The following is a 27,509-nucleotide window of genomic DNA, read 5'->3' as shown; positions in this document are numbered from 1 at the left end:
TAAAAAAAAAGTATTAGAGTTACCCAGTGTCTGGTAGAAGTTTTTCAGAAGAAAATTAATCTAACTCTGGTTGCTAACACACTTGTACATAAAAACTACTCTGTCTACATTTTAAGTACTAAGACGGAGATATTTTAACTCTTGAAATGTAAGTAGTCCACTGATCAATTCCACAGCATTCTGAAGAGACATGGTTATATACAAAACCTTTATATCCTGTTTCTAAAAAAGGTGCAATTGGCATTGTTCAGGTGCAAAGAAGGGAGAGAATAAGAAACCACAACAGCAAGAGGAACTATAGCTTACTGCCATTAGTTCTCAGGAAAAAACTGCATATATTTACTGCTATTGGATATGTATGTGTGCAAATGCAAAGTTTCTGAGTAATACCATAAAAAGTTAATCATAAGTAGTCTTCAAAACTATAATAGCTAGAAAGAATACACAGTACTTGTATAGTAAATAACTTGAATCTCTCTGCAATGTTGTAAAAATGTTGACAGAGATTAAACGATGTTATACAAAAGTGGCTGTGATATGCATGAATGACAAGTTTTGAAGCTTGTAGAAAAGACAATTATATATTATCAGAAATCTTAAGAAAAAAGTAGCTATAGCTCAAAGTGAACACTATCAAGTTCACTACCATCATTAGAAATACAAGGGACTCTTCTGCAGTAGTTTTAGGTTTATACTTTTTAAACTTCTTGAATTAAAGAGATTTTATTCTGAAAAGAGCATATATAAGCACCTGAGGGTGTACATCAGACTGTATGTAATTTTAGTCAAACTTGTCATACCCCTTCCCCCATTCCTTACCATTAGTCTTCTCATTCTTTCTTTCTCAATTCTCTCAGTTTCCTTTTTCTGCTCACGTTCAGTGTTGGCATGCCAAGTTGCCACAGCTTTAGAAATTTTCTGTATTTTCCCAGACACTGACCGGTGGTATTCTTTAAAATCTTTAGCATGCTGCAATATGCTGTTCAGATATTCCTAGAGAAAGAAAACAATTTAATTCAGAGATTTGATAGCACAAGATTTGAGATCAGGAATACAAGAGTTGTAATTTTAGAGTTTTATGCTTGCTTATTGTACAAACTTGTTTTCTTGTGCCTCAGACTCCAGAGGTGAATAAAATATAAAATGACGATGACTGGCAGATCATAACAAGATGCAACAATCAACTAAATGGCATTTACATGTCTGGGAGAACAGTTAATAGGAGTTAAAATACCTGATGTTTCTGTCTACGTTTCCTCTCTTGTTCTATCTTCTGCTGTTTCTCAAGCTTTTCTGTCATACGGGCCTCCCTCAGAGTCTGGCGCTTGCTTCTCTTGTAGGCTTTGGAGTTTAGTGCTGTCTCTAGTGTTGTGTCACGACGCATACAGGCTACTACCTCTTGTCTTAGCTACCAGTGAGAAAAAAGAAACAGTTCAAAAGAAAACCATTTTTCACGCACACAAGAACAACTTTAATTAGTAATACAGTAAAATAAAATTTTAGTGGTGCAGGAGATCTCCCAGCTTCCTTTCCCCTTTCCACTACAGTTCTGCAACTCCTCAGTTGTAGCAGAAAGGTCTGTCTCCCTAAATAAATCTTCAGTCTCTGTAGGATAACAGAAAGAATCAAACAACATAAGCACATCACTTTTTTCCTTCCTACCTACTGAAAATGACTGTCCTGCTTGTATGAAAGGCACCAGTTAAGATGTTACACCACCCAAGTAAAGCATGGAAGAACAGATATTACATGCTTTTCTAGAATTGGTGCTGAACATAGGTGACAACTGTTCTCATTGTCAGTTGCATGGGAAACAGAATAGGGAGTAGAAAATTGGGAAGGCTTGGAATAATACAGCCACAGTCCCAGCAATGCAAGCAGGGAAAGCCTGCCACTTTTCAACTAACCTCTGACAAAGCCTCGGTATAAAGGAATTGCAAGGGCAGTGGGAAGGAAGATGTAGATAACATGGTACAAATACTGCCAAAGACTTCTTCCAGGAACTATTTTTGCTTGGCCTGACAAATCACATCTCTGCTGCTTCAAGGCCAGCCAGGCAAGCCAATGACAAGGGGCCCAGAATGGTCTGGTATTGTGACTCCCTTTCTGAAATTTAGATGCTGTTATATATATTCAAGATCTAACTTGTATCTTAGACATGCTTTTGTTAGGCTTAATTTTCACAGTCTGTGTGTCACAGTGGGAATGCTGAAAACAGATTACAGAGAAATGCTACACACAACAATAAGAGCATTCAACTCTCACCAAGACCCATGACAAGTATAGAGTGTCATGAAAATTACATCTAGTATGATTTGTGTTGAAAATGGGCTTGCAGCCTGTCCTTCTCTTGTGTCTCTGTGCCACTGCCATGATTTTCATGAAAAACTACCACAATTCTAGGATTACAACTTATACTGGAGGATGGAGCAGGTGGGAAAGAGAACACATGTACATATTCAGTAATAAACCAAAATAAATACTAAAAGTTAAACATTTCTGTGAAATTCTTCTTATCAGTCAAGTGTGCTCTTGTACAAAATCTCCTGTTTAAGGTCAGTGCTGCTGTAAAATCTCTTGACACATGCCACAACATCACATTTGACTGTGAGCACTACAAGAACTTCTCTGCAGCAAAAGGCATTACCTGGCGCTGGAAATTCAGTAACCTAAGTGCCTTCAACTCCACTGTAGCTTTGGTTCGCAGATCAGGAGGCAAAGAGCCAGGCAAGTTCTCCAGTTCTTGGATTCTGTGAGCAATTCGAGCCTGAAGCCTAAATAAATATAGGATTGGAAAAGATACTGGGAAAAATCTGTCAGTATTTATCAACAGTATATAGTAAAATTTGACAATTTACCTCAGATACTTAGTTGGCTTTTACTACCTGTTTCTGAACTAACAGGCATTTGTATAGATGAAGAAGAATAAGGTTTAATTTTCCATTTACAGAATAAATTGCCAAATAATGAAACTCCTCCTCTGCCCCTCTTCCCCTCTTTTAATTCGGACAGAAAGTATATGTGTGCATAGCAACTCGGAAATTTTATTTTACTCATGCTTCCTAGCATTCTGTCTGCAGGTCTGTTTGGTGGGTACTATTTTATGCATTTAACACATGGTGTTGTCAGAATAGTTACCATATGCAAATGGAATTTTCTTACATGACATATTCATAATATTAATATTCATAATTCTACTTGCTTGTTTTATTGTGACAACTTTATTTTCAGTAAAATGATAGCACTTACATAGCTATTGGACTACAAACTGGATTCTATTTCACTCTTTCTTCATGGAATTCTTAATTCATTTACAAATCCAAAAGAGACTGACAATAATACACAAGCCAGAAAAAACTTACTTGGTTCTATTTTTCACATTCAAAATCAAGATCACAGAGTTAACGTTTATATAATCTTTATGAGCTTTTTTTATTTACAAGTAAATATTTATTTGCAAACTCTAAATTTGGCCAAGGCAGCAAAATGACAGACCACAACATTTTAAGTGGTCCAAAAATTGCATTTAAGTTCAAATGAATCAGAAATAAGAGCTCTTGCTCACACTCCCTCTATTTCCTACATACTTTTTAAAACACACACACCCCCCCAATTAAAATCCCCCAAAGCACAGGAATGAAAACATATCTAATCTCTACATTACATCTCCATTTTTCACTCTCCTAATATATAAAACATCAGATCACATGAGGAAAAGGTGTCTGGTGCATATTTACATGTTATCCTGTGATGAGGACTTCAGGACAAGCCTGCAGGCAGAAAGAAAACATCTTCTAGTGTTGCTTCTCTGCACATTAAGATAATTCTTTCCTTGTACTTCCCCTGCCCTTTCCCCACACCACACCACAGCAGTAGCACAGTGCCACAGGTGCTCTCATACACTCAGTGCTCCAGATGCACAGCTGGAAGGCAGATCACAGAGCAAGTTTGTGTCTGGACACAAGTTCATGTCTACACATGCATACACACACTCTTTTGTGGGTAGTCTGTTTATAAGGACTAAATGACTGAACCTACTCATTTCTACACAGTTCACAAAGTTACTTATCTCCTATCCACTATAATAGAATAAACATAAGAAATCCATTATTAGCATAACCATATAATTTATAAATCCTGATAACTTGCTAACAGATTAAAATATTAATATTTCACAATAACTACCTGCATACTGAGCAATGTGTAATCTGAAAAGGAAAATATAATTCTTTTTTAAAGCTGCAGACAAGTACCCATTCTGTAACAGTACTTATACCCAAACCTCGAGAATAATATATTTTGAGTCTTCCTAGGTACTAACAAAGAAAAATTATTTAATATATTTTTCCATTTTTTCTGAGTTTTTCTCCAGCATTCTAGGTTTCCTCATACATCCTGCTATCTCTTCTTCAATTTAATAGTTTATTTTTTTAATAGAGGTTTCTGTATTTTATCGTGTTTTCATTTTAAGAGCTTGTTGATTTTACAGACCTTAAGTATATTAAAATAAAATGCTATCAGCTTTTCTAATCTTAAAAATAAATTCTATTTCACAGAATCACATAATCATTTAGGTTGGAAGGGACCTCTTGAAATCAGCTAGTCCAACCACCCTGCTCAAGCAGGGTTACCTAGAGCAAGTTGCCCAGGACTGTGTGTAGAGAACTGCTAGTGCAAAACAACAAGATGTCTCAAACAGCCTGGGTACTAAAACCAGAATGCAGAGCGACGGTCGCTAGGACCCAGGACCAGACAGTACCCTGGAGTGAGGGTGAGGGAGGGAGCCCTGTGGAGACAGGGCAGCCTTGCCTCGGCCCCATTCCCCGTGGTCTGTTAAGCATCTTATTCCCCCCTCCCCACACCTACTGCCTGGGGGACAGTCCTGGTATTATTTCTCTTGGTTTGACTGGTCGCTCCTCTTAATTCAACTGGTACCTCTGATGTAATTTTCCAATTAGCAAAACTACTAACCACTTGTGCCTTGGGAAAGGAATTTGGGAGGGAGCTAAAAAATAACAAACTGTGGAAAACTAACGGCTCTAACGTTGAAGAAGAGCTAACAAGCCAATAAAAGTGAACATCTTGGCACCAAAGACTGGACGGTAGCCAGAGAAGCATGAAGTTTGATAAAACTGCAGAAACTGGGTGAAAGGTAAATGCGGCGAAGGGAGATCGTGACCACCGACTCAATTCAGGACCGAAAAGACTTGCCTCCCCCCACCTGAAAGGAGCATGCATGCTAATTTACATAGCAAGCGAGGCTAATTTAAATACAGTAAACCAATAGTGTATGAAATGTTAATCACTGACCAATAAGTGCAAATTCAGACAGGTTTATACTAATCATGTAGCCTGATAAATATGCTGTAGTTTGTATGACGGTGTGCATGCTTGATTTGTGGAATTATCATCACCGAGCACCCTGCGCAGAATCAACACCTCTATAAGAACCTTCACTTCTCCTCCTCACTCTTCTCCTTTTTCCTCACCAAATACCCCTGTTGGCAGGACCAACGCTGGATCCAGGACTGGTGATTCTCTTTTCCTTCTCTCTCTCCCTCTCTTTCACTTTTTCTAAGGTGATTAAGTTGTTAAATTGTAGTCAAGTACTGCACGGCCTACCTTGACTTTCCATAAAGCCGCATAGCTGGGGTAGATATAACCGTGAGAGGGTTGGCGGGTATTGAATATTTGTACTCAATATTTGTCTCTATAGAAGCTTTCTATTAAAGCTGGTGTTTGTGTACAGACCTTGAGTGTTGGCCCACCTTAATCGACACCGAGAAGATTTGCGAATCTTAGTCACTCCTCCCCCCTCTTCCCCAGGTGGGATGTGACACTGTGTCCAGTCACATTTTAAATATCTCCAAGGATGGAGACGCCACAACGTCTCGGGGCAACCTGGTCCAGTGTTTGACCACCCTCACAGTAAAAAAGTATTTTTGGGGCACTCAGATGGAATTTCATGTGTTTTAATTTCTGCCCATTACCTCTTGTCCTGTCACTGAACACTACTGAGAAGAGTCTGGCTCCCTCTTCTTCATTACTCCCTCCCATCAAGTATTTAAACAGATTGATAAGATCCCCCTCTGAGCCTTCTCCAGGCTGAAGAGTCCAAGCTCTCTCAGCCTCTCCTCATATGAAAGGTGCTCCAGTCCCTCAGTCATCTTGCCTGACCAACCTAGCAGCCTTCTATAATGGAGTGACAACATCAGTGGACAAGGGAAGAGCTATGGATGTCATCTATCTGGACTTCTGTAAGGCCTTTGACACGATCCCCCACAATATCCTCCTCTCTAAATTGGAAGGATATGGATTTGATGGGTGGACTTTTAGATGGGTAAGGAATTAGCTGGATGGTCACATCCAGAGGGTAGTGGTCAATGGCTCAATGTCCAGATGGAGAACAGTGATGAGTGGTGTCCCTCAGGGGTCTGTACTGGGGCCAGTGCTGTTTCATATCTTCATCAATGACATAGACAGAGTGCACTCTCAGCAAGTTTGCAGATGACACCAAGCTGAGCAGTACAGTTGACATGCCTGAGGGACAGGATGCCATCCAGAGGGACCTGGACAAGCTGAAGAAGTGGGCCTGTGTGAACCTCATGAGGTTCAACAAGGCCAAGTGCAAGGTCCTGCACCTGGGTCGGGGCAATCCCCGGTATCAATACAGGCTTGGGGGATGAAGGCATTGAGAGAAGCCCTCTGGAGAAAGAGTTGGGGGTACTGGTGAATTAAAAGCTGGACATGAGCCAGCAATGTGCTCTCGCAGCCCAGAAAGCCAACTGTATCCTGGGCTGCATCAAAAGAAGTGTGGCCAGCAGGTCGAGGGAAGTAATTCTGCCCCTCTACTCTGCTCTCGTGAGATCCCACCTGGAGTACTGCATCCAGCTCTGGAGTCCCCAGTACAAGAATGACATGGACCTGTTGGAGCGGGTCCAGAGGAGGGCCACAGAAATGATCAGAGGGCTGGAACACCTCTCCTATGAGGAAAGGCTGAGAGAGTTGGGGTCATCCAGCCTGGAGAAGAGAAGGCTCTGGGGAGACCTTATTGCGGCCTTTCAGTACTTAAAGGGGGCCTACAATAAAGATGGGGACAGACTTTTTATCAGGGCCTGTTGCGATAGGGCAACGGGTAATGGTTTTAAAATAAAAGAGGGTAGATTTAGACTAGATATAAGGAAGAAATTTTTTACGATGAGGGTGGTGAGACACTGGAACAGGTCACCCGAAGGGGTGGTAGATGCCCCATCCCTGGAAACATTCAAGGACAGGATAGATGGGGCTCTGAGCAACCTGATCTAGTTGTAGATGTCCCTGCTCATTGTAGGGGGGGTTGGACTAGATGACCTTTAAAGGTCCCTTCCAACCCAAACCATTCTATGATTCTATGACTCTATTCTATGATCTTTGTGGCCCTTTTCTGGAATTGCTCCAGTATGTCCATACCTTTCTTGTACTGGGGAGCCCAGAACTGGACACAGTACTTGAGATGCAGCCTCACCAGTGCTGAGTAGAGGGGAAGAATCTCCTCCTTCTACCTGCTGGCACTGTTCTTCCTAATGCAGCCCAGGATGCTGTTGGCCTTCTTTGCCATGAGGGTGCATTGGTGGCTCATGATCAGCTTGTTGTCCGCCAGTACCCCCAGGTCCATCTCTGCAGAGCTGCTTTCCAGCTGGGTGGCCCCCAGTGTGTAGTGGTGCATGAGGTTGTTCCTCCTCTCCTCTTGTTGAACTGCATGAGATTCTTCTCTGCCCATTTCTCCTGCCTGTCCAGGTCCCTCTGGATGGCAGCACAACTCTCTGGAGTATCAGACACTCCTCCCAGTTTTGGGTCATCTGAAAACTCTGCCCCATTGTACAAATCATTAATGAAGGTGTTAAAAAGGATTGGACCCAGTATTTACTGAGGTACACTGTGATTTACTGGCTTCCAACTAAACATCATGCCACTGATCACCACCCTCTGGGCCTGGCCGTTCAGCCAGTTTTCAGTCCACCTCATTGTCTGCTCATCCAGCCTATACTTCATTAGCTTCCCTATGAGGATGTTATGGGAGACAGTGTTAAAAGCCTTCCTGAAGTCTACATAGATGATATCCACTGCTCTCCCCTCATCTACTAAGCAAGTCATTTCATCATAGAAGGTTATCAAGTTGGTCAAGCATGACTGCCCCTTGGTGAATCCATGCTGACTACTCCCAATCAAGTTCTTGTCCTTCATGTGCCTGGAAATGGTTCTCAGGAGTTGCTGCTCCATCATCTTCCCAGGGATGGAGGTGAGGCTGACTGGCCTGTAGTTCCCTGGGTTCTCTTTCTTGCCCTTCTTGAAGATAGGAGGGACATTTGCTTTCCTCCAGTCCTCAGGCACTTCTCCCAATCACCATGACCTTTCAAAGATTATTGAGAGTGTCCTCACAATGACATCAGCCAGCTCCCTCAGCACTTATGGGTGCATCCCATCAGGGATGGGATAGCAATTTTAAAACAACATATAACACTTATGATTTCTTGGAATACCTTAGATTTTCTAGTAATCAGTGACCCAGTTCAGCAATTAAAATTTTTATTATTTCAAAGAAGCCATTAAACAGGGATTCTTAATCAAATTCCACAGAAATATAATGGCAATAGGCTCTTTACCTAAATAAGAAGTGATGATGACTCAGGTTCCCATCTAATGGTGATTTGCTGCACAAAGGGACTATGCTTCCTCCCTTGTTTTCCTTCTGGCCCATACACTTCTCTCCTGCTTTCAACTGTCCTTTGCAATCATGTGACTCCACAGTGAAGTGTATAGGGCAGAACACTATTCACTATTCACTATTTTTTATGGGTATCTTTCTGCCAGTTTTGCTCCCTGTACTGGATCACCATTAGAGAAGTGCCAATGGGGAGACAGTGGGAAGGGTCAGCAGGAGGGAGAGGGAAAAATGAGAGACAGGACTACCTCTTTTGGCAACAGCTAACAATTAGACTGCCTTAGCTGTACTGTCAAATCACACCAGAAGAACATGCTGCATTTTTAATTATGGTGCCCTGCAGAAGTAGAATATGTCAATGTTTCTGCCCTGCTATTCAATCTGTTTTGGGGGTACTAAAGTTTTCTAATGCAAAGCTTCAATAGTCTTGCAAAACAAATTAAAAAAAAAATTACATCTTCTCTACCCTTGCTTAATGAAGATGTTCCAAGAATCAAATATTATGCTGGCTTTCCCTACTCTCTGAGGTAGAGTTCCCATGATAAATATGTCATTATGCAATGAAACAATATCATTACTTAACATAAGGGAACTCAGTTGTTTTTTTTTTAACTTAATCTAGCACATCATACATAAAAAAGCTTTAGTTTAAAAATGAAGTGGATTAAAAAATAGAAGTTTCATCACAAGACATCATATTGACATCTATGTTATTCATAATCAGGGTTGGAACATTTAGGTCAAAAAACACAGTTGTCTGCTTCTTGAGGTACATCTTTGTAAACAATGGCAGTTCTAATTTTTCTTTTGAACGGCTGCTAAGGATGGGGCCCTTAAGTTCTATTCCCTGACCACCACAATGTCTTAGCCTTAGAGAACACCTGGGGGCAACATCAGGTTGTACCACATGGAATGTTGTACTCGGTCTGGCTGGGATGGAGTTAACTTTCTTCATAGTCCATATGGTACTGTGTTTTGAATTTGTGGCTAAAGCAATGTTGATAACATACCAGTGTTTTGGATGTTGCTGAACAGTACTAGCACAGTGTCAAGGCCTTTTCTTTTTCCCTCTCTGCGTCCCCCAGAGATTAGGTTGGGGGTGCACAAGAAGTTGGGAGGGGACACAGATGGGACAGCTGACGCAAAATGACCAAAGGGATATTCCATACCATATGATGTCATGCTCAGCAATAAAACGGAGGGATTGAAGTGGTTTGGGAAGGTAGCCATTGCTCGGGGACTGGCTGGGCATCAGTCTACTTGTGTGAGGTGGTGAGTGATTGCCTTTGCATCACTTAGTTGTTTGTTTGTTTCTTCTTCCTCTTTCCTTCACTAATTAAACCATCTTTATCTCAACCCATGAGGTTTCACTCTTTTGCTTTTCCTATTCCCTCTCCCATCCCGCTTGGCAGGGGGTGGGAGTGAGCGAGCGGCTGTGTGTTGTTTAGCTACCAACCGGGGTTAACCCACAACAAATGTCTGTCAGAAACCTAAGAACTTCCTACTCCTTCCTGAATTTTCCTAGGTTCCCCATGCTTTATGTATGTCAGTCAGCCTCTAGCCTGCTTATTCCAGCACAGATGCAGGACTTTACACTTGCCTTTTTTGAACTCCATGAGGTTCCTGTCAGCCCATTTCTCCAGCCTGTCGAGGTCCCTCTGAATAGCAGCCCTGCCTCCAAGCGTATTGACCATTCTTCCCAAACTGGTATTGTCAGAAAAATTGCTGGGAGTGTGCTCTGTTCGATCATCCAGGTCTTTATTAAAGATGTTAAACAATATCAGACACAGTATTGATCCCCGAGGGATGTCAACTAGCAACTGCATACCAGTTAGGCTTTGTACCACTGATCACAACCCTCTGAGCACAACGGTCCATCCAATTTTCCACCCACCTTATCGTCCACTAATCCAGTCCAGATATCACCACTTCAGTTATAAGGATACTATGGGAGACTGTGTCAAAAGCCTTGCTAAAGTCAAGGTAAACTAATTCCACTGCTCTCCCCTTGACCACACAGCCAGTCAAACTGGTTTAAGTGGTCTCTAACTGTATTTTCCTCTACTATGAGTAATGTTTTACTCCCCCAGACTCTGCCACTAGGCTCAGGGACCTGTGAAGCCTGAGGACAAGCCTTACCAGCAAAAACTGAAGCAAAAAAAGGCACTGAGTACATTGGTCATTCCTGTGTCCTTTGGCACTAGGTCCCTTGCCCCATTGAGCAGTGGACCTCTGTTTTCCTTAGCCTTTCTTTTACTGCCAGTGTACCTATAGAAGCCCTTCTTGTTGCCCTTCATATCCTTCTCTAGTTCCAACTTGAGCTGAGTTTAGGCTTTCCTAACTTCATCCTTGCACTCCTGGGCAATGTCTCTATATGCCTTTCAGGTAGCCCATGTCTGTCTCCGCCTTCTGTGTGCTTCCTTTTTGCATTTGAGCTCAGTCATGTGTTCCCTGTTCATCACGCTGGCTTTCTGCCATGCTTGCTCGACTTCTTCCACGTCATAAGAAACAACTTCTGCTCTGAGGAGGCTGTCCTTGAAGATTATCCACCTCTCCTTGGCCCCATTGCCCTCCAGAGCAGTCTCCCATGAGATCCTGCCAAGGAGATGATACCTGAACAAGCTGAAAACTGCTCTCCTGAAGTGCGGGGCTGTGATTCTATTTGTCTTGCTCACTTCTCTCGGGATCCTAAACTCCACAATCTCATGGCTGCTGGAGCCAGTGCAGCCCTCAGCCTTCACATCTTTGAGCAGTTCTTCCTTGTCTGCAAGTAACATGTCTAGCAGAGCATCTCTCCTAGTCAGGCCATCCAACACCCGTGTCAAGAATTTGTCTTCAACACACTCCAAAAATCTTATCAACTGCTTGTGCCCAGCCATGTTGCCCTTTAAAAAGATCTCAGGGTGGTTGAAGTCCCCCATAAGTACCGAGGCCTGTGATCAGAAAGGCTTCCTCCAGCTGTCTAAATGAAACCCTCAACCCCTCATCCTCACTTTCCCAGCTTGACCTTCTTCACAGAATAGCTGAGGTTGGAAGGGACCTCTTGATCTAGGCTAGCCCTCCTGCTCAAAGATAGGTCACCTAGAAGGGGTTGCTTAGGAATTTGCCCAGTTATATTTTTAATATCTCCAAGGATGGAGACTCCACAACCTCTATGGGCAACCTGGTCCAGTGTTTGACCATCCTCACAGTAAAAAAGCCTTTTCTTTTGTTTAAATGGAATTACTTATATTTTAATTTGTGCACACTGTCTCATCCTGTCACTGGGCACTACTGAGAAGAGTCTGTCTCCATCTTCTTTAATACCTTCCACAACATATATAGGCACAGATAAGATTCCACCCTGAACCTTCTCTTCTCTAGGCTAAACAGTCCCAGCTCCCTCAGCCTCACCTCATATGAAAGATGCTCCAATCCCATAATTATATTTGCAGCCCTGCTCTGGACTCACTGCAGTATGTCCATACCTTTCTTGTACTGGGGAGCCCAGAACTGGACACAGTACTCGAGATGCAGCCTCACCAGTGCTGAGTAGAGGGGAAGGATCTCCTCCTTCGACCTGCTGGCACTGTTCTTCCTAATGTAATCCCACATGTTGTTGGCCTTCTCTACCACATGAGAACATCGGTGGCTCATGTTCAACTTGGTGTCCACCAGTACTCCCAGGTCCTTTTCTACAAAGCTGCTTTTCAGCCAGCTGGCTCCCAGAGTGTAGTGGTGCATGGGGTTCTTCCTCCCCAGGGGCAGGACTGGGCATTTCCCTTTGTTGAACTTCATAAGGTTCCTCTCTGCCCATTTCTCCAGTCTGTCAAGGTCCCTCTGGATGGCAGCACAACCATTTGGTGTATCAGCCACTCCTCTCAATATTGTGTCATCTGCAAATTTGCTGAGAGTGCACTCTGTCACATTATTCACATCATTAATGAAGATATTGTATTTGCCAAATAACTGACCACTAAGGAACACCACTAGTGACTGACCTCCGACTGGACTTTGTGCTACAGATTACCACCATTTGAGCCCAGCAGTTCAGCCAGTTTTCAATCCTCCTCACCATCCACTTATCCAGTACATGCTTCATCAGTTCGTCTATGAGAATATTATGGGAGACAGTGTCAAAAGTCTTGATAAAGTCAAGGTAAACAACATGCACTGCTTTCCCTTCATCCATCCATTAGGCTGTAGATGTTGTCTATCTGGACTTTACTAAAGCCTTTGATGCCATTTCCCACAGCATTCTCCTGGAGAAACTGGCTGCTCATGGCTTGGACAGGCATACTCTTTGCTGGGTAAAAAACTGGCTGGATGGCAGGGCCCAAAGAGTTGTGGTGAATGGAGTCAAATCCAGTTTGCGGCCGGTCACAAGTGGTGTTCCCCAGGACTCAGTAGTGGCGCCAATTCTGTTCAATATCTTCACTGATGATCTGGATGAGGGGATTGAGTGCACCCTCAGTAAGTTTGCAGATGACACCAAGTTGGGTGGAAGTGTTGATCTCCTGGAGGGTAGGAAGGCCCTACAGAGGGATCTGGACAGGCTGGATTGATGGGCCGAGGCCAACTGTATGAGATTCAACAAGGCTAAATGCCGGGTCCTGCACTTGGGTCACAACAACCCCATGCAACGCTACAGGCTTGGGGAGGAGTGGCTGGAGAGCTGCCTGGCGGAAAAGGACCTGGGGGTGTTGGTGGACAGCTGGCTGAATATGAGCCAGCAGTGTGCCCAGGTAGCCAAGAAGCCCAGTAGCATCCTGGCTTGTATCAGGAAAAGTGTGGCCAGCAGGACCAGGGAGGTGATAGTGCCCCTGTACTCGGCACTGGTGAGGCCGTACCTTGAGTACTGTGTTCAGTTTTGGACCCCCTCACTACAAGAAGGACATCGAGGTGCTGGAGCGTGTCCAAAGAAGGGCAACGAAGTTGGTGAAGGGTCTAGACAACAAGTCTTATGAGGAGCGGCTGAGGGAACTGGGGTTGTTTAGCCTGGAGAAGAGGAGGCTGAGGGGAGACCTTACGGCTCTCTACAACTACCTGAAAGGAGGTTGTAGTGAGGTGGGGGTCGGTCTCTTCTCCCAAGTAACAAGTGATAGGACTAGAGGAAATGGCCTCAAGTTGTGCCATGGGCGGTTTAGATATTGGATATTAGGAAAAACTTTTTCACTGAAAGGGTAGTCAGGCTGCCCAGGGAAGTGGTGGAGTCCCCATCCCTGGAGGTATTTAAAAGACAGGTAGATGTGGTGCTTAGGGACATGGCTTAGTGGTGGATTTGGCAGTGCTAGGTTAACAGTTGGACCTGATGATCTTAAAGGTCTTTTCTAACCTAAATGATTCTATAATTCTATGATTCTATCAAGCCAGTCATCTCATCATAGAATGCTATCGGGTTGGTTATGTGCGATTTCCCCTTCATAAATCCATGCTGACTACTCCCAATCCCTTTCTTGTCCTTCATGTGCCTGGAAATGGTTCCCAGAATTAGTTGCTGCATCACCTTGCCAGGGATAGAGGTGAAGCTGATTGGCCTGTAGTTCCCCAGATCCTCCTTCTTGTCCTTCTTGAAAACAGGAGTGACGTTTGCTTTCTTCCAGTCCTCAGAAACCTCTCCCTATCACCATGACCTTTCAAAGATTATAGAGAATGGCCTTGCAATGACATCAGCCAGCTCCCTCAGCACTCATGGGTGCATCCCATCAGGCCCCATGGACTTATATATGTCCACTTTGTTTAAATGTTCCCTAACCTGATCCTCCTCTGCTGAGGGTAATTCTTCCTTGCTCCAGATTTTCCCAGTGATCTCAGGGGCTAGGGATTCCTCAAAGCAAATCTTCCATGTTAAAAACCAAGACAAAGAGGGCTCTGAATACCTCAGCCTTTTCTGTGTCCTTTATCACCAGTTCCCCTGCCCCATTCAGCAGCAGGCCTGCATTTTCCCCTAATCTTCCTTTTGCTGTTGATATACATGTAGAAGCCCTACTTGTTGCCCTTCACATCCTTCTCCAGATTCAACTCCAGGTGGGGTTTTGCTTTTCTGCTCTTTTCTTAAAGAGCTTTATGTATCCACTGCAACACTCAAATCACATGAGCTATCCCAGCACATAAACACAATGAGGTCAGACCTTTGTGACTATGCATGGAGTTCTAATTCCTTCTGTCTGTTTTCCATGCTGCATGTGTTTGTGTACAGTCACTTAAAATAGGCCACTAGCCATGCTAGTGGGAAGGAGAAGTGTGAAGGCCTCCACATCATGCTGTCCCTGTGGGCACTTCTTTGCTGTTCCCCATACCTCCACTTTTCTTTGAAGAGTCTCTGTGAAGATCCTGTCCATTTCCTGCTCATCCTCCCCGATGCTACATAGCCTGCTCCCCTCCTTGCATAGCTCCTTCAACTGGTGGCTCAGTGCCTCAAACATAGCATGTCTCTCACAAGTGAGGCCACCATTGCCCCCAGCTCCAGGGACAGGCCCCAGGCACTCCCTGCAGCCCCAGACTTGGGCAGCTGCACCTTTCCTCCAGGGTTGCTCCAGCAAGTGCTGGGGACTAAGCCCTGTGGCACGTCACTACCATTGTTGTGCAGCCTCAAGCAGTCCCACACTTTATTGAGCAGAGTTTCTGGCCCCTTTCTGACACAAACTGCCCTCTAACTACCAATATCCCTGTTAGCTGGTCCTTTTTGTTGCACTCCTCTGTTGAGAATTACTCTCTAGAGGGTATAGAGACTTCTGTCCATTCCCTACGTTTGTCTCTTTTCTCTGACACATCTCCTCAAACCTGACTCAGCTGCTTGTGCTAGTTCTCCCTCCGCTCTTGTCCTCTATGCATGTATCCAATCTTACCCTCCATATCCAAGTTATGTCAGTTTTTAGTCCCATTCTCCTCTGTATTGAGGAGTATAGGACTTGAGGGGGCCTTCAGATTCCCCTGCTGCCACAGCTAGCCACACCATAGGACTTCTTTTCATGTGCTGCTCAAACTCCATCTTAAAACTAGAGGCTATGCTTACTGAAAAGCTGTTCCAGAACCCTGTACCTCTGACAGTTAGAAATCATCTTCTATTTCCCAGCCTAAATTTATTTCTGGTCTATTTATTACCATTTGTTCTTGTACAAAATGTCTGTTACATTAACTAGTTCTTTCCTGAACTGATGCTTTCTTCTTTAATGTAAATATACATATAATAAGGAAAGCAGCACCTTTTAATATCTTAAAAGTTGAGAAGTACTCATCTACTCTTCTACTATCTACAAGGAAGTTACAGAAAAGACAGTGCCAGACTTCTCAGAGGTGTACACTACAAAGACAAGAGACAGCAGGTGCAAAAAAGGGAAATTCTGATTGGACATAAGGAAAAAATAGTCACAATGAGAGTTGTACAGCACTGGAACAGAGACCCAGAGAGGTCGTGGAATCTCCATTTTTGGAGACTTTCAAAATTTGCCTGGACAAAGCTCTGAGCAACCTGATCTAACTTTGAAGTTAGCCCTGCTTTGAGCAGGAAGGTTGGACTAGATGCTCTCCACAGGTCTCTTCCAACCTGAATGATTATATAAATCAACCATGTTTTTTTTGAGCTTTTGGCTATATAAACTTTTCTTTTTTTTTCACTAAGCCAGAACATCCTTTCTCTGCATCATCTAAGATAATTCTTTCTGTATTTGTTCTGGTTTCAACTAACTTTTCTTTAACCTGAGTGTCTAGAATAGCACATAATAGGTCCTCTTAGTGATGTGAATAATTATATTAATAGTTTTTACTCTCTATTGGAAATACCTCCCCTCATACATCCTAAAACCATGCCTGTGCTTTTCATTAGCTTTATTATCATGGCTAGTTCATTATCATTAGTGGTTCAAAAGCCCTAGTTCTGAATCTAACATTAAAGATAGTGCCAGAAATTTGAAAGGAACCAGAAACAGACAAGCCAGGAGGTCTTAGACTCACGTTTAGTACAAGATTCCAAAATTAACCTGAAAAAACCTAAAAAGCTTTCTTCTGTTATATAGATTTTTGAAAGGACAATAAAGTTGCAGTATTTGCAACCCAGACACTGCAACCTTTAACTAACCTCCAAACCATAAAGCAAATCTCTTCCCCTCGTTTGCAGACAGTAGTTGTTTAATGAAATATTTCCTTTTAGTAATATCATAAATTACTTTCATAAGGCTATGCTAAATATAAATGGAAAAATTGGGGGGGGGGAGAAATGGGAGAAGAATCCAATAAAATAAGAACAGGTACAGAACTGATATACATTTAATCATTAAGAGATATTGTTCTTGCATTCTTAAAAATTTAATGTATATTGCCACAGCACCTGTACACCTAAGTAATAATATAATTCGCATTATCAGGCAATAAAGCTACAATTTATATATAACCATATAGATTTTTTTTTCAAATCCTTTAGAAGTTAAAATAGTCTGCTTGCAATAACTTGTGGCAATTTAGTGGCAGGCAATCACTGGATTTCAGCATTAACAGACAAGCAACATGAAATTTTCAGGGTTACTGAACACTGGACTAGCACTAAATTTACTTTTCTAATTTTCTTTTAGTAAGCTACCCCAATTCACAGTACTCAGCAACCATTAATCCTGCACTTTTATTTCTGTGACATAGTAAACCAAAGTTGGTAATCTGCCCTCAATGAGACCAAGGCAGATGTCCTAGTTAAAAAGACCTTAAAATAAGTTTTCTGTGGGATAGCAGGGATATAGGACTGCAAAGAGCAAAAATGAAGCATCTCCTAAGGAATTCTTCCCTCCCCCCTCAATACCTGTTTCTCCAAGGATATGGAGAATTATACATACATTAACTGATGACAAAAGTAGAAGTACCTCTATTGACACCACTTTGTGCAAAGTGCACCTGCACATACATGACAGCAAGAATGCAATAGAAAGAACAAAGGTCCATATTCCATATATATGTATTTGGGTCAATGCATCAGAAAGCATTAGGGTACATTAGAATTTCATCAAAAATATTATGTTCAGAACTGATTTAAAACTGATTTATTTTTTTTTTTTTATTTGAACTTAGTAATTTTAAGTGCTGCTCAATTTTGTCTTAACATCAGTAAGGCACAGTAGACAGTCTGATACAAGATTCTAAAATTCCTGAAAAAAACAAAATGGATGTAATACTGCATTAACTGCAGGAGACTCATTTAGTGTCCTCAAGAGAACAGAAAATGAAAGCAGAATTAGGTCAGTAAGATTTTCCATACTGATTGAACACCAAATCAAGAAGGGTTACTCTTCTGGCAAGAAAGAGTTCCATTAAAAGCAACAGATATTTGTTCAGGTCCACAGAAGTTTGTGATTCCTTGAAATAAGAACGCTTCGTCAACAGGCTCCCCTTGAATGGGTGGCCTGTAGTAAACACCAACCACGAGGTTTCCTTTGTTGGCTTGGCCCCTAATTTTTACTCATAAGCTCTCAACCTGTTTATCGCTGTTTTTCGAAGACAGCTCTGTGCAGTCAATCCATTCTTTTACATGGAGGGCAACCCCCTTGTCCCTCTTTCCTTGCCTGTCCCTTCTGAATAGTTTATAGCCATCGATTGCAGCACTCCAGGTGTGTGATTCATCCCCCCATGTTTCAGCGCTAGCAATTAGATCATAGCTTTCTAGCTGCACAGTGGCTTCCAGCTCCTCCCGTTTGTTACCTATGCTGCATGCATTGGTATAGAGGCACTTCAGTTGGGCTGTTGACTGTGTCACCTTTTTAGAGTAACACACCTTAATTCCTTTGAGGCTTTTCACAGGTGTTTCCCTGTTGGTTCCTAATACATCAGCAGCCCCTGGCTCTTCTCTGTTACTCAAAACTCCATCTCTTTCCCCTGATAAATCTAGTTTAAATCTAGTTTAAACCTCTCCTTATAAGTCTGCTTAAAAGCTCTCCTTATAAGCCTGGCCAGCTTGTTGGTGAAGACCTTCCTGCTCCACTTGGTCAGGTGAATCCCATCAGCTCCCAACAGACCCGGATTCTCAAAGGTGATGATCATAGAAGCCAAAACCTTGAGTATGGCACCAGCTATGCAGCCAGGCATTCACCTGTTCAGTTTGTCTCCTCCTTCCCGAACCCCTTCCCCTGACTGAGAGGATAGAGGAGATGAGACAAGAGAGACAAGATAGACATTAGACAGATACGAGAAAGGAGGGAGAGAAAGATGAGAGAGATGAGACGAGAGGACAAGAGGGAGTTGAGAGAGACAAGAGAGAGAGATGAGATGCCCTGCATGCAACTAGGACATGCTCTAACATATATGCTACATAAGCAATCTATAAAAATTGAAAGGTGTATAGAAACATGCATCTCCCCCAAAAGCAAACTATTAATCACTTATGGGGGTGCATATGCACAAAGAGGAATGGCCAAATACCTCAGCAAGTGACTTCTTATATAGCAGATAAATTAGCAGTAAGTGAATGTGACACAGCAGACTTCACATCTTTAGTCAAGAAACACCATGCTCAAGGCCACAGACTGTGACATCAGATTTAAAACAGAGACTTCTCCACAGTGAGGCAATATGCCAAAATTTTAACTTTTGGTCTGGATGTTTGAATTATGGGATTTCTTGAAGCATCTTGCATCTTTTTTTGAAGATGTAAATAATTCACCTTTTTTGTTTAAAAAAAAAAATTCATAGTAAAATGCTTTCTCTTATTAAAAAAAGGAGCTGTCTTGTTTACTATCCAGTAATTGTTTTTCAAAGATATTGCTAACTTCACTGGGTTTTCAGGATGCAAATGTTTATATTATCTTTCTTCTGTTCCCATTTTACTAAGAAGGCATGAATACTTCATACTGTTATGTTAACTCTACTTGTACTAAAGCTAAGTCTATTACCATCCAAAGCATAAAAGCTGTTTTCACAGCTTTAGTTTGGTGTTACTTATTTAGGTTTAAATAATGAAAAGACCTATACAAGTTCTAAGCACCTTGGTATACAAAACAAAACAAATTCCCAACAACACTCAATATTTAAAAAGCTTGAATTACTAGCCAGCCATTACAAAAACAATTCTACTATTCCAGAATCCCTCTCAAACTTCCATCTTATTTAGCCTGCCCAGATCAGGCTATTTAGAACCTAATGGATATGCTGTGACTGCAACCAATTTCTACATAGTTGAGTAGATCTACCTCAGTTATTTTCTGCTGTCCCTCACTCCCCTTCCTTCCTCATTTATGCATATCCTCAAGTCATAAAATTTGGCACAAACAGTGCAGCAGTGGAGCAGGGCTGGAAGGGCAGAAGCAGTTACAAATGAGTTTATGCAATACTGGCCAAATGATTGCTGGCTCAGGTTAATGCTGTGATCCCTCATTCAGAGCAACAGTTAAACTGTATTATGGTGCATCCTACATGTTTTCTGAAAAAGCTGTTAGATCATGACTGTACACACCAAAATAGCTACAGCCATTCCATGGTAAGGTGAAAATTATGAGACTGACAGAATGACCACAACTATAAGACAGAAAAGAACTTAAGCATGCTCTTATGTAAAAACTACAAGTGTTTTCTGGATCAAGGCCTGGTTTCCGGATATCACACCATATCCTTCCTGAGATGCTTGATATCCTATAAAAGTTCATGCCACTTACCCTCCCTCCTGTATCTGAAAAGGTAGAACACATTTGCAAAGCAAGTATTCATTTAATCTGTTTTCAGTGAGATTACCATCTTTTGTCTACTTTCCCCCTATACCCTCATTGTTTTAGTAACAAGAAGAGGCATTATCATTTCAAGTCAAGCAAATACACTATGTGGAGTCTGTTTCCTGTCACTGACAGTGACCAGGAACATACTTTAGATACAAGTCAACCTTTCTCCTCCCCCAGTCCTCAAGGGGAATTGTATAATAGTCTCAGTAAGGGGAAGGAACAGTTTCTTTCTAACCACAGAAAATCATAAGATATTAGATCCTCTGTGTGTTACTAGGAATATTACTGGGTACTCATCACCTTTTAATTAGGGTACTTACTTAGGAGTCTAACTCAACAGTCATGGACCATAATTCCTGGTATCCTATTTTTCATCTTCATTTTCACCTCCTTAATACTCTCACTATTCTTTGGTAGTCCAGCCAACCCATTTATCATTATACAAAATTTGCTTTGGCCACTTATTCTTCAGTCTTTTCATTGCCTTTTTTTTTTCCTTCTAATTTCCTTTTGTTTATGGTTCTGAATACTTTCTGTACTGAAATAGTTTCCATGTGGATTCCAAGGATTTTAATTTCATAGCTATTATTATTTGCAGCTTTCCAAATATCACACTAATCCAGCCAAGTACCTGAGTCCATTTTAAAGTTAAGCTGGTTTGCAATGATACTACCAATATGCTTTGCTAATTCAGAACTTGGGTTGAAATTAAATCATGCTTTACAGTTTGATGTCTCTGTACTTGTTTTTGCCATGGTCCCTCTATGGAAACTCAATTTAAACTATGATCACTACAGTACAGGGGATGACTGCAAGAGTGCCCACTGAGAAAGTAAAAAATAAGCATATGCATTTAAATCTTGTTATTCAGCTTTTACCTATATTCACGTTCCTGGAGTATTTCAATTGGATCCAATCCTTGTGGTTTCTGGATAGGGCTGATATGATTCTGTTTTTGCTGCAGCTGCACAATAGGTGAAGGCTGTCCAGGTGTGGGCTGTGGTACAGAGGGCCCAGGCATGGCTGCAGAAGGCTGGGAAGCAGCAGAGGCAGGAGAAGGCCTCCCACTAGGAGGCGGTACGGAGAGCTTTTGTGGTGTATTGGGAACACTCATATCTGGGGCTTGGCCTAGAACATAAGAAACATGATAACACGAAATATGGAATGAAGTAAAAAATCCAAGATGATTTTTTAGGTCAAAACATGAAGCTAAGACAAACATTCAAACTTATCAGGAAAAATACTAGGTTTCCCTCCCCATAGAGAAACAAACTCAAATGGACATTGCAGAAAGTGATCCAAAAATAATAAAAGTGCATGTCAATTTATGAGCAACACCTCTTTTTTTTTTTTAATTCACACTGTTTTTTAAGTAAATCTAGCATTAGTAAGAGCCCTCTAGAACTAGTTTTATATAAGTGCAGGACCAAATTCTGCCTCTTCATATGTTTGTTGTCCTTATACCACTTGCAAGGATGAATCCACAGTCATAATTTGATTAGAAGCATGAGTAGGCCTGCTTTTATAACTCTTTGTGAGAACCAGTAAGCCGTATTCAAATTTCAGCAATAGTACTTAAATATACCTGACAAATATAAATAGCTTCCATTTTGCCCCCAACTCCCAATTAATTATATTTATGTATCTGAAATACTTGGTATCTGATTACTCTTTTATGTTATAGCATTCTAACTATTTTGAAAGTTAACTAACTCATCAGTTAACACAAATATAGCACCTGCCAATGACAGCACAGGTTTCAGTACTCTAACAAGTCAAGAAGTCACTCATGCACACAGATGTGAGATAGTCACTAAGAACAGACATCTGCAACAATAAAGATATCACTTGATTGTTTGAGAAAATAATAATTTATTGCTAAAAAATACAACTACACAATATGCCTGTAGCCTTGTAATCAATTTCACTTCAGATCCAGCATCCTGACCATCTGGTATTCAACCATCTGCATCAATCTCTGGAAAAGGAATAAGTTTATACATTTAATTCTGATTGTAGAGGGTGCTTCATGTTCAGGCTGCCTAACAGCTGCAATAATTTCATCATAAACTCATTCACCTTTGAATAAGTGGTAAAACACTCCTTGATATTTAAGTGCTAGGCAAAGCAAAGGTCACACCATTTCTTCTTTATGCCTTTTTATTTCCCCATTCTTTTTCCTGCCTCTTTTCCCCAATCCCTACCCACACGGTTTAACCTTAACTGTATGCATGATATAAAATTACTGCTATACTCCCTTCTACCTTCTGTCCAAGGTTTAGGGGTCATGGCAGCTATATGTCCAGGTACTCCTGGAGCTGCTCCTGGGCCAGCTGTAGGACCACTCATTGCATGTGACCCAATACCTATAATTTAACAGAGGAAAGAAAATTATTAAAATATAAAACATTACTACGCGTTAAAAAAATCCCTCTGCATTCCAATATGCTAGTCTATTTATGCAAATAAGCTTTGTGCATTAAATACAGATTTAAGTGGATTCCACTGTGCAAAAAATTAATGTAATGAGGTATATTAAAATCACATCTTTTAAAGTACTTGATGACAAAGCCACATGCATTGAAATTAAGTGATCAGTTATTCAAATTATCTTTTAATAAGAAAATAGGATCATCTTTACCCTCAGCTTCTAAAGCTAAATAACAGTTTACAGAAATCGTTAACTCTTTAAAATAATCAGCATATTTTTTAATCTGTTCTTGAAGCTAATTTTGTTCCCAAAATCATTTGTATGGTGTATATTATAATATCACGAACACAGGATTATTATTTCAAGTGAGTAATAAACAGCAGGAGGAGATTAATTTTAAAAAATAAAGATTACATTTTCATAGCCCTTAGTTAAAAAATGTACAAAATGGAAAAGAGAAAAGAAATACATAAAGGATATTTAAAACTGCCTTTAAGTAAACTGGAAATTTTTTTCCCATGGGAAAAGGTCTGAAGTTGGAAGTAATGAAGAGTCAAAAAATATGCACATAATACTGTTATTAAGATATCACAGTGGGATCCATATAATATCCACATGGCTAGATTAGACATTTCTTTATTTTCTTGAAGTTGTGGAGGAGGGAAAAAGTGAAAGACAATCATCATACAAATTAATGAACTTACTTACAAACAAAACCAAACTTCAACAACAGAAAACTCTCCTCCTTTCCCTCCCCATTAAATTGATCTTAGGATTGGACTTGTTCAGAAAACAGAACAGGTGCAAGCTGTTTAAATTAAAACAGCTGTTTAAGACCAAAATGTACTGCATTATAACATCTATTATTATTATGAGAAACTCTTTTCCCTATGTTATACACTTGACAGCATACTGCATATAGTTTCAATTTTCATGATCTCCATAATCAGTCAACTTCTAGATTTTATATCTATTTTTCTGCATGGCAACAGGGGAGTGAAAACGCATTCTAAGAAGAGCAGTAAAATGTAATTTACAAATCATGACAAACATTTGCAAAAGTGGCAGGCATAATCAGGACAGACAGTATATAAATTACTCTTATCTCTATTTAAAAAAAAATGACAGTATCCTATTAATAATGTGCTTTATGTACTTACTCCAACTTAAAACCATAGGTCATTGTTCATACAGATGTCTGCAAATGGTTCCAAATTATATGCCTGCACACCAACAATTTCTGTTATTTTCCACAGGTAGAACTCAAAGAAGTATCTTGCCAATGACATGGTGCCTACATTCACTTACTTGATTGCCTGCTATAGGCAGCAGGAACCTGTTGCTGCTGAATGCCAGGCAGGGTCCTCTTTCCTTGAACAGCAAGTTGGAGGTTTTCTGGTAAAGACTGACCTCTAGCTAACATTTTGTATGCTAGAATCTGAGCTCGGAGCTGATGTAGCTGTACAGGACTGAAAGGGGAAGGACCTCTGTTGGGTTGACTCATAACTTGTGGATCTCCTGGTATCGTGGGTCCTGGCTGACTTGGAGTCATCTGGGGTGGAGTTGGACCTCGTCCAGACATTGGACTGGGCACATGTTCTGGTGCTCCCAGTGGAGATGGGTGTGGAGACATATAGCCTGGAGCAGATAAGAGGTTCAAAAACTTATTTTCCAGGTTAATCAAGTCTAAACTCCACTGAAGTTTCTTTACCCTAAACAGTATCTGAAGTATAAAAAATTTTCTCTTACATTAGTAGAGCTGTAATATTTTCTACAAGAACAGAAGTATGATCTGAAATTCCCTGAGATAGCAAGAAGGCTACAAGAGCTATTATTCAAACAGAATAATTGACTCCCCTCACATTTGGGGTAAAACAAACTAAAACTAAACTGCATGTGAAATACAGCAATCAAGTGGCATGATAGGGCACTGGTTCACCTGTATGTTGAACAAACATTTCATTATAGAATGTTTTAAAAGATATTTGCCTATTTTATAGCTTATAAAAACAGCATTATATTTATATATTTATATATTTATATATTTATATATTTATATATTTATATATTTATATATTTATTTTGATGTGCATACATCAAAGTACCTATTCAATGATACATAACCTTTTTGCTAATACTCTCCAACATACAAATATAAAAAAAGACAGTATCTAATTCATATTTTTTCATAGTTCCTCAAGATTATGTAGATTAAAGCTTTTAGTCTGAGAAACAACATTCACTACCTTTTACCATCCAGGTGCTGGAAAACCCAGAGTATCAACTTTGAACACAAAAACTATCTTCTGAAGAAGCTGTTGAACATTAAATCCTATAAAAGATCTAGCAGGGTATACTGGGTTTACATGGCATGGTTTTGTTAGTGGGGAGGGGGGGCTGCAGAGGTGGCTTCTGTGAGATCAGGAGCTGCTCCCATGTTTGACAGAGCCAGTTCCAGCCAGCTCCAAGACAGACCCTCCGCTGGCCAAAGCTGAGCCAATCAGCGATGTTGGTAGTGCCTCTGTGATAACATATTTAAGAAAGGGTAAAAACTGCTGCGCAACAGCAGCTGGGAGAGAGGAATGAGAACATGTGAGAGAAACAACCCTGCAGATGCCAAGGTCAATGAAGAAGGAGGGGGAGGAGGTGCTCCAGGCACCAGAGCAGAGATTCCCCTGCAGCCCATGAAGAACCACAGTGGAGCAGATATCCACCCTGCAGCCTGGGGAGGACCCCACACCAGAGCAGGTGGATGTGCCCTGAAGGAAGCTGTGTCCCCGTGGCAAGCCTGTGCTGGAGCAGGCTCCTGGCAGGAACTGCAGCCCTGTGGAGAGGAGCCCATGCAGGAGCAGGATTTCTGGCAGGAACTGTGGCCTGTGGGGGACCCACGCTGGATCAGTCTGTTCCTGAAGGACTGCACCCCATGGAAAGGATCTATGCTGGAGCAGTTCTTGAAGAACTGCAGCCTGTGGGAGGGAACCCACGTTGGAGCTGGTGTGAGGAGTAAGGAGCCATGGAGATGAAGCGTTATGAACTGACCACAATCCCCATTCCCCATCCCCCCTGCACTGCTTGGTGGCAGGGTGTGGCGGTGTGCTTCACCAGTGGGGGTCGTGATGGCTTCATCCAACTTGTGCTGGGAAGGACTCACGTTGGAGAAGTTCGTGAAGGACTGTCTCCCGTGGGAGGGACCCCATGCTGGAGCAGGGGAAGAGCGTGAGAAGGAAGGACTGGCAGAGAAAAAGCTTTATGAACTGACTGCAACCCCCATTCCCCATCCCCCTGTGCCATTCGGTGGTGGAGGAGGAGGCAGAAGAGCCAGGAGTGAAGTTGAGCCTGGGAAGAAGAAGGGAGGAGTGGGGGGAAGGTGTTTTTAGCTGTGTTTTTGTTTCTCACTATCCTACTCTATTTTTAATTGGAAATAAATTAAATTAATTTTCCCCAAGTCTGTTTTGTTTGTGACGGTAATTGGTGATTGATCTCCCTGTCCTCATCTCAACCCATAAGTTTTTACATCTTATTTTCTCCCCATCTTGCTGAGGAAGGGGACTAAGAGAGCAGCTGGGTGGACATGTGGAGGCCAGCCAAGGTTGACCCACCACACAGGGTGAGCACAACTCTGAAGGGAACAGAACTCATCTTGCTTTTTGGTGGGTTTAAGTTTGAATTTTAATTACACTTCACAAATATTTCCCTGAGCTTCATAACACATCCATGAAAATAGATGGTATGAGTATGCTTTTTAAGTGAGATATCGAAGACTCCAAAGCATATCCAAGACAAAAAAAATCTTAAGACTTATCCTTTAGGTGATGCACTACAGTTAGATTTTAAAGATGTCCACCAGCTGTGAAAGAGAGATCTGCAGAAGAAAAATAGCATTTGTATCTGTACTGGGTCTGTCTGGGATGGAGTTAATTTTCTTCATAGCAGCCTGTATGGTGCTGTCCTTTGCATTTGTGACTAAACCACTGTTGATAACACACCAATGTTTTGGCTATAGCTAGGCAGTGCTTGCACAGCGTCAAGGCCTTCTCTGTTTCTCACTCTGCCCCCCCTACTCTAGGGAGTAGGCTGGGGGTGCACAAGAAGTTGGGAGGGGACACAGCCAGGACAGCTGACCTGAACTGGCCAAAGGGATATTCCATGTCATATGACATTGTGCTCAGCAATAAAAAAATATGGGGAAGTCTTTCCAAAGTAGCTGTTGCTCGGACACTGGTTGGACATCAGTCTGCTTGTGGGAGGTGGCAAGCAATTGCCTTTGCATCACTTGGTGGTTTTTTTTTCTCTTTCCTTCACTTATTAAACTATCTTTAATTCAACCTACAAGTAATTTCTTCCTTTTGGCCTTCTCATTCTCTCCCCCATACTGCTGGGGGGGGGGAAGCAGCTGGTGGGTGCTTAGTTGCTGGCTGGGGTTAACCCACCACAGTATCAATCTGATGAGCCTTACAAAACAACAAATCTCCTAGCTCCCTTTCACAGTCTTTGACCAAGTTATAGGTCACAGAACTCAAAAGTTCATGCAGACTTCCCTGAGTTCTGTGGAATCAAATCTACTCCTGTGATTCCTTGGACGATCTGACATTCTGAACTGAAACTAGGCCAACTTTATCTATACCTAGTCCTGGTCACAGTAACAAGCAATTTTACTCCTTCCCTTATTTCACTGTTCTTCCAATAAGGGCAGCATAGGGGAACTATACAA

At 41.6% G+C, this 27,509-nt stretch overlaps 1 protein-coding gene across 4 annotated transcripts in view; it reads right to left on the bottom strand.

The window, feature by feature from the left end:
* Positions 1–27,509, bottom strand: part of LOC309601870 (putative global transcription activator SNF2L2) — a gene marked incomplete at its 5' end in the record, with an annotated part of 160,288 nt that overhangs the window by 118,946 nt on the left and 13,833 nt on the right. For 2 of the 4 annotated variants that reach the window (XM_082335094.1, XM_082335093.1), the window contains 6 exons: positions 820–993; positions 1,235–1,408; positions 2,648–2,774; positions 21,246–21,495; positions 22,632–22,733; positions 24,107–24,436. In XM_082335094.1, the coding sequence (XP_082191220.1) occupies positions 820–993; positions 1,235–1,408; positions 2,648–2,774; positions 21,246–21,495; positions 22,632–22,733; positions 24,107–24,436 (1,157 nt within the window). Of the gene's footprint in view, positions 1–819; positions 994–1,234; positions 1,409–2,647; positions 2,775–21,245; positions 21,577–22,631; positions 22,734–24,102; positions 24,437–27,509 lie in introns of all 4 variants that reach the window. The other 2 variants (XM_082335095.1, XM_082335092.1) reach the window with 2 other exon arrangements.

This window comes from Platalea leucorodia (assembly GCF_965183815.1).
Source record: "Platalea leucorodia genome assembly, chromosome: W".
Classification (NCBI taxonomy): Eukaryota; Metazoa; Chordata; class Aves; order Pelecaniformes; family Threskiornithidae; genus Platalea; species Platalea leucorodia.
Note: the sequence above shows the minus strand (reverse complement) of the source record. Positions and strands in the feature narration are given on the sequence as shown.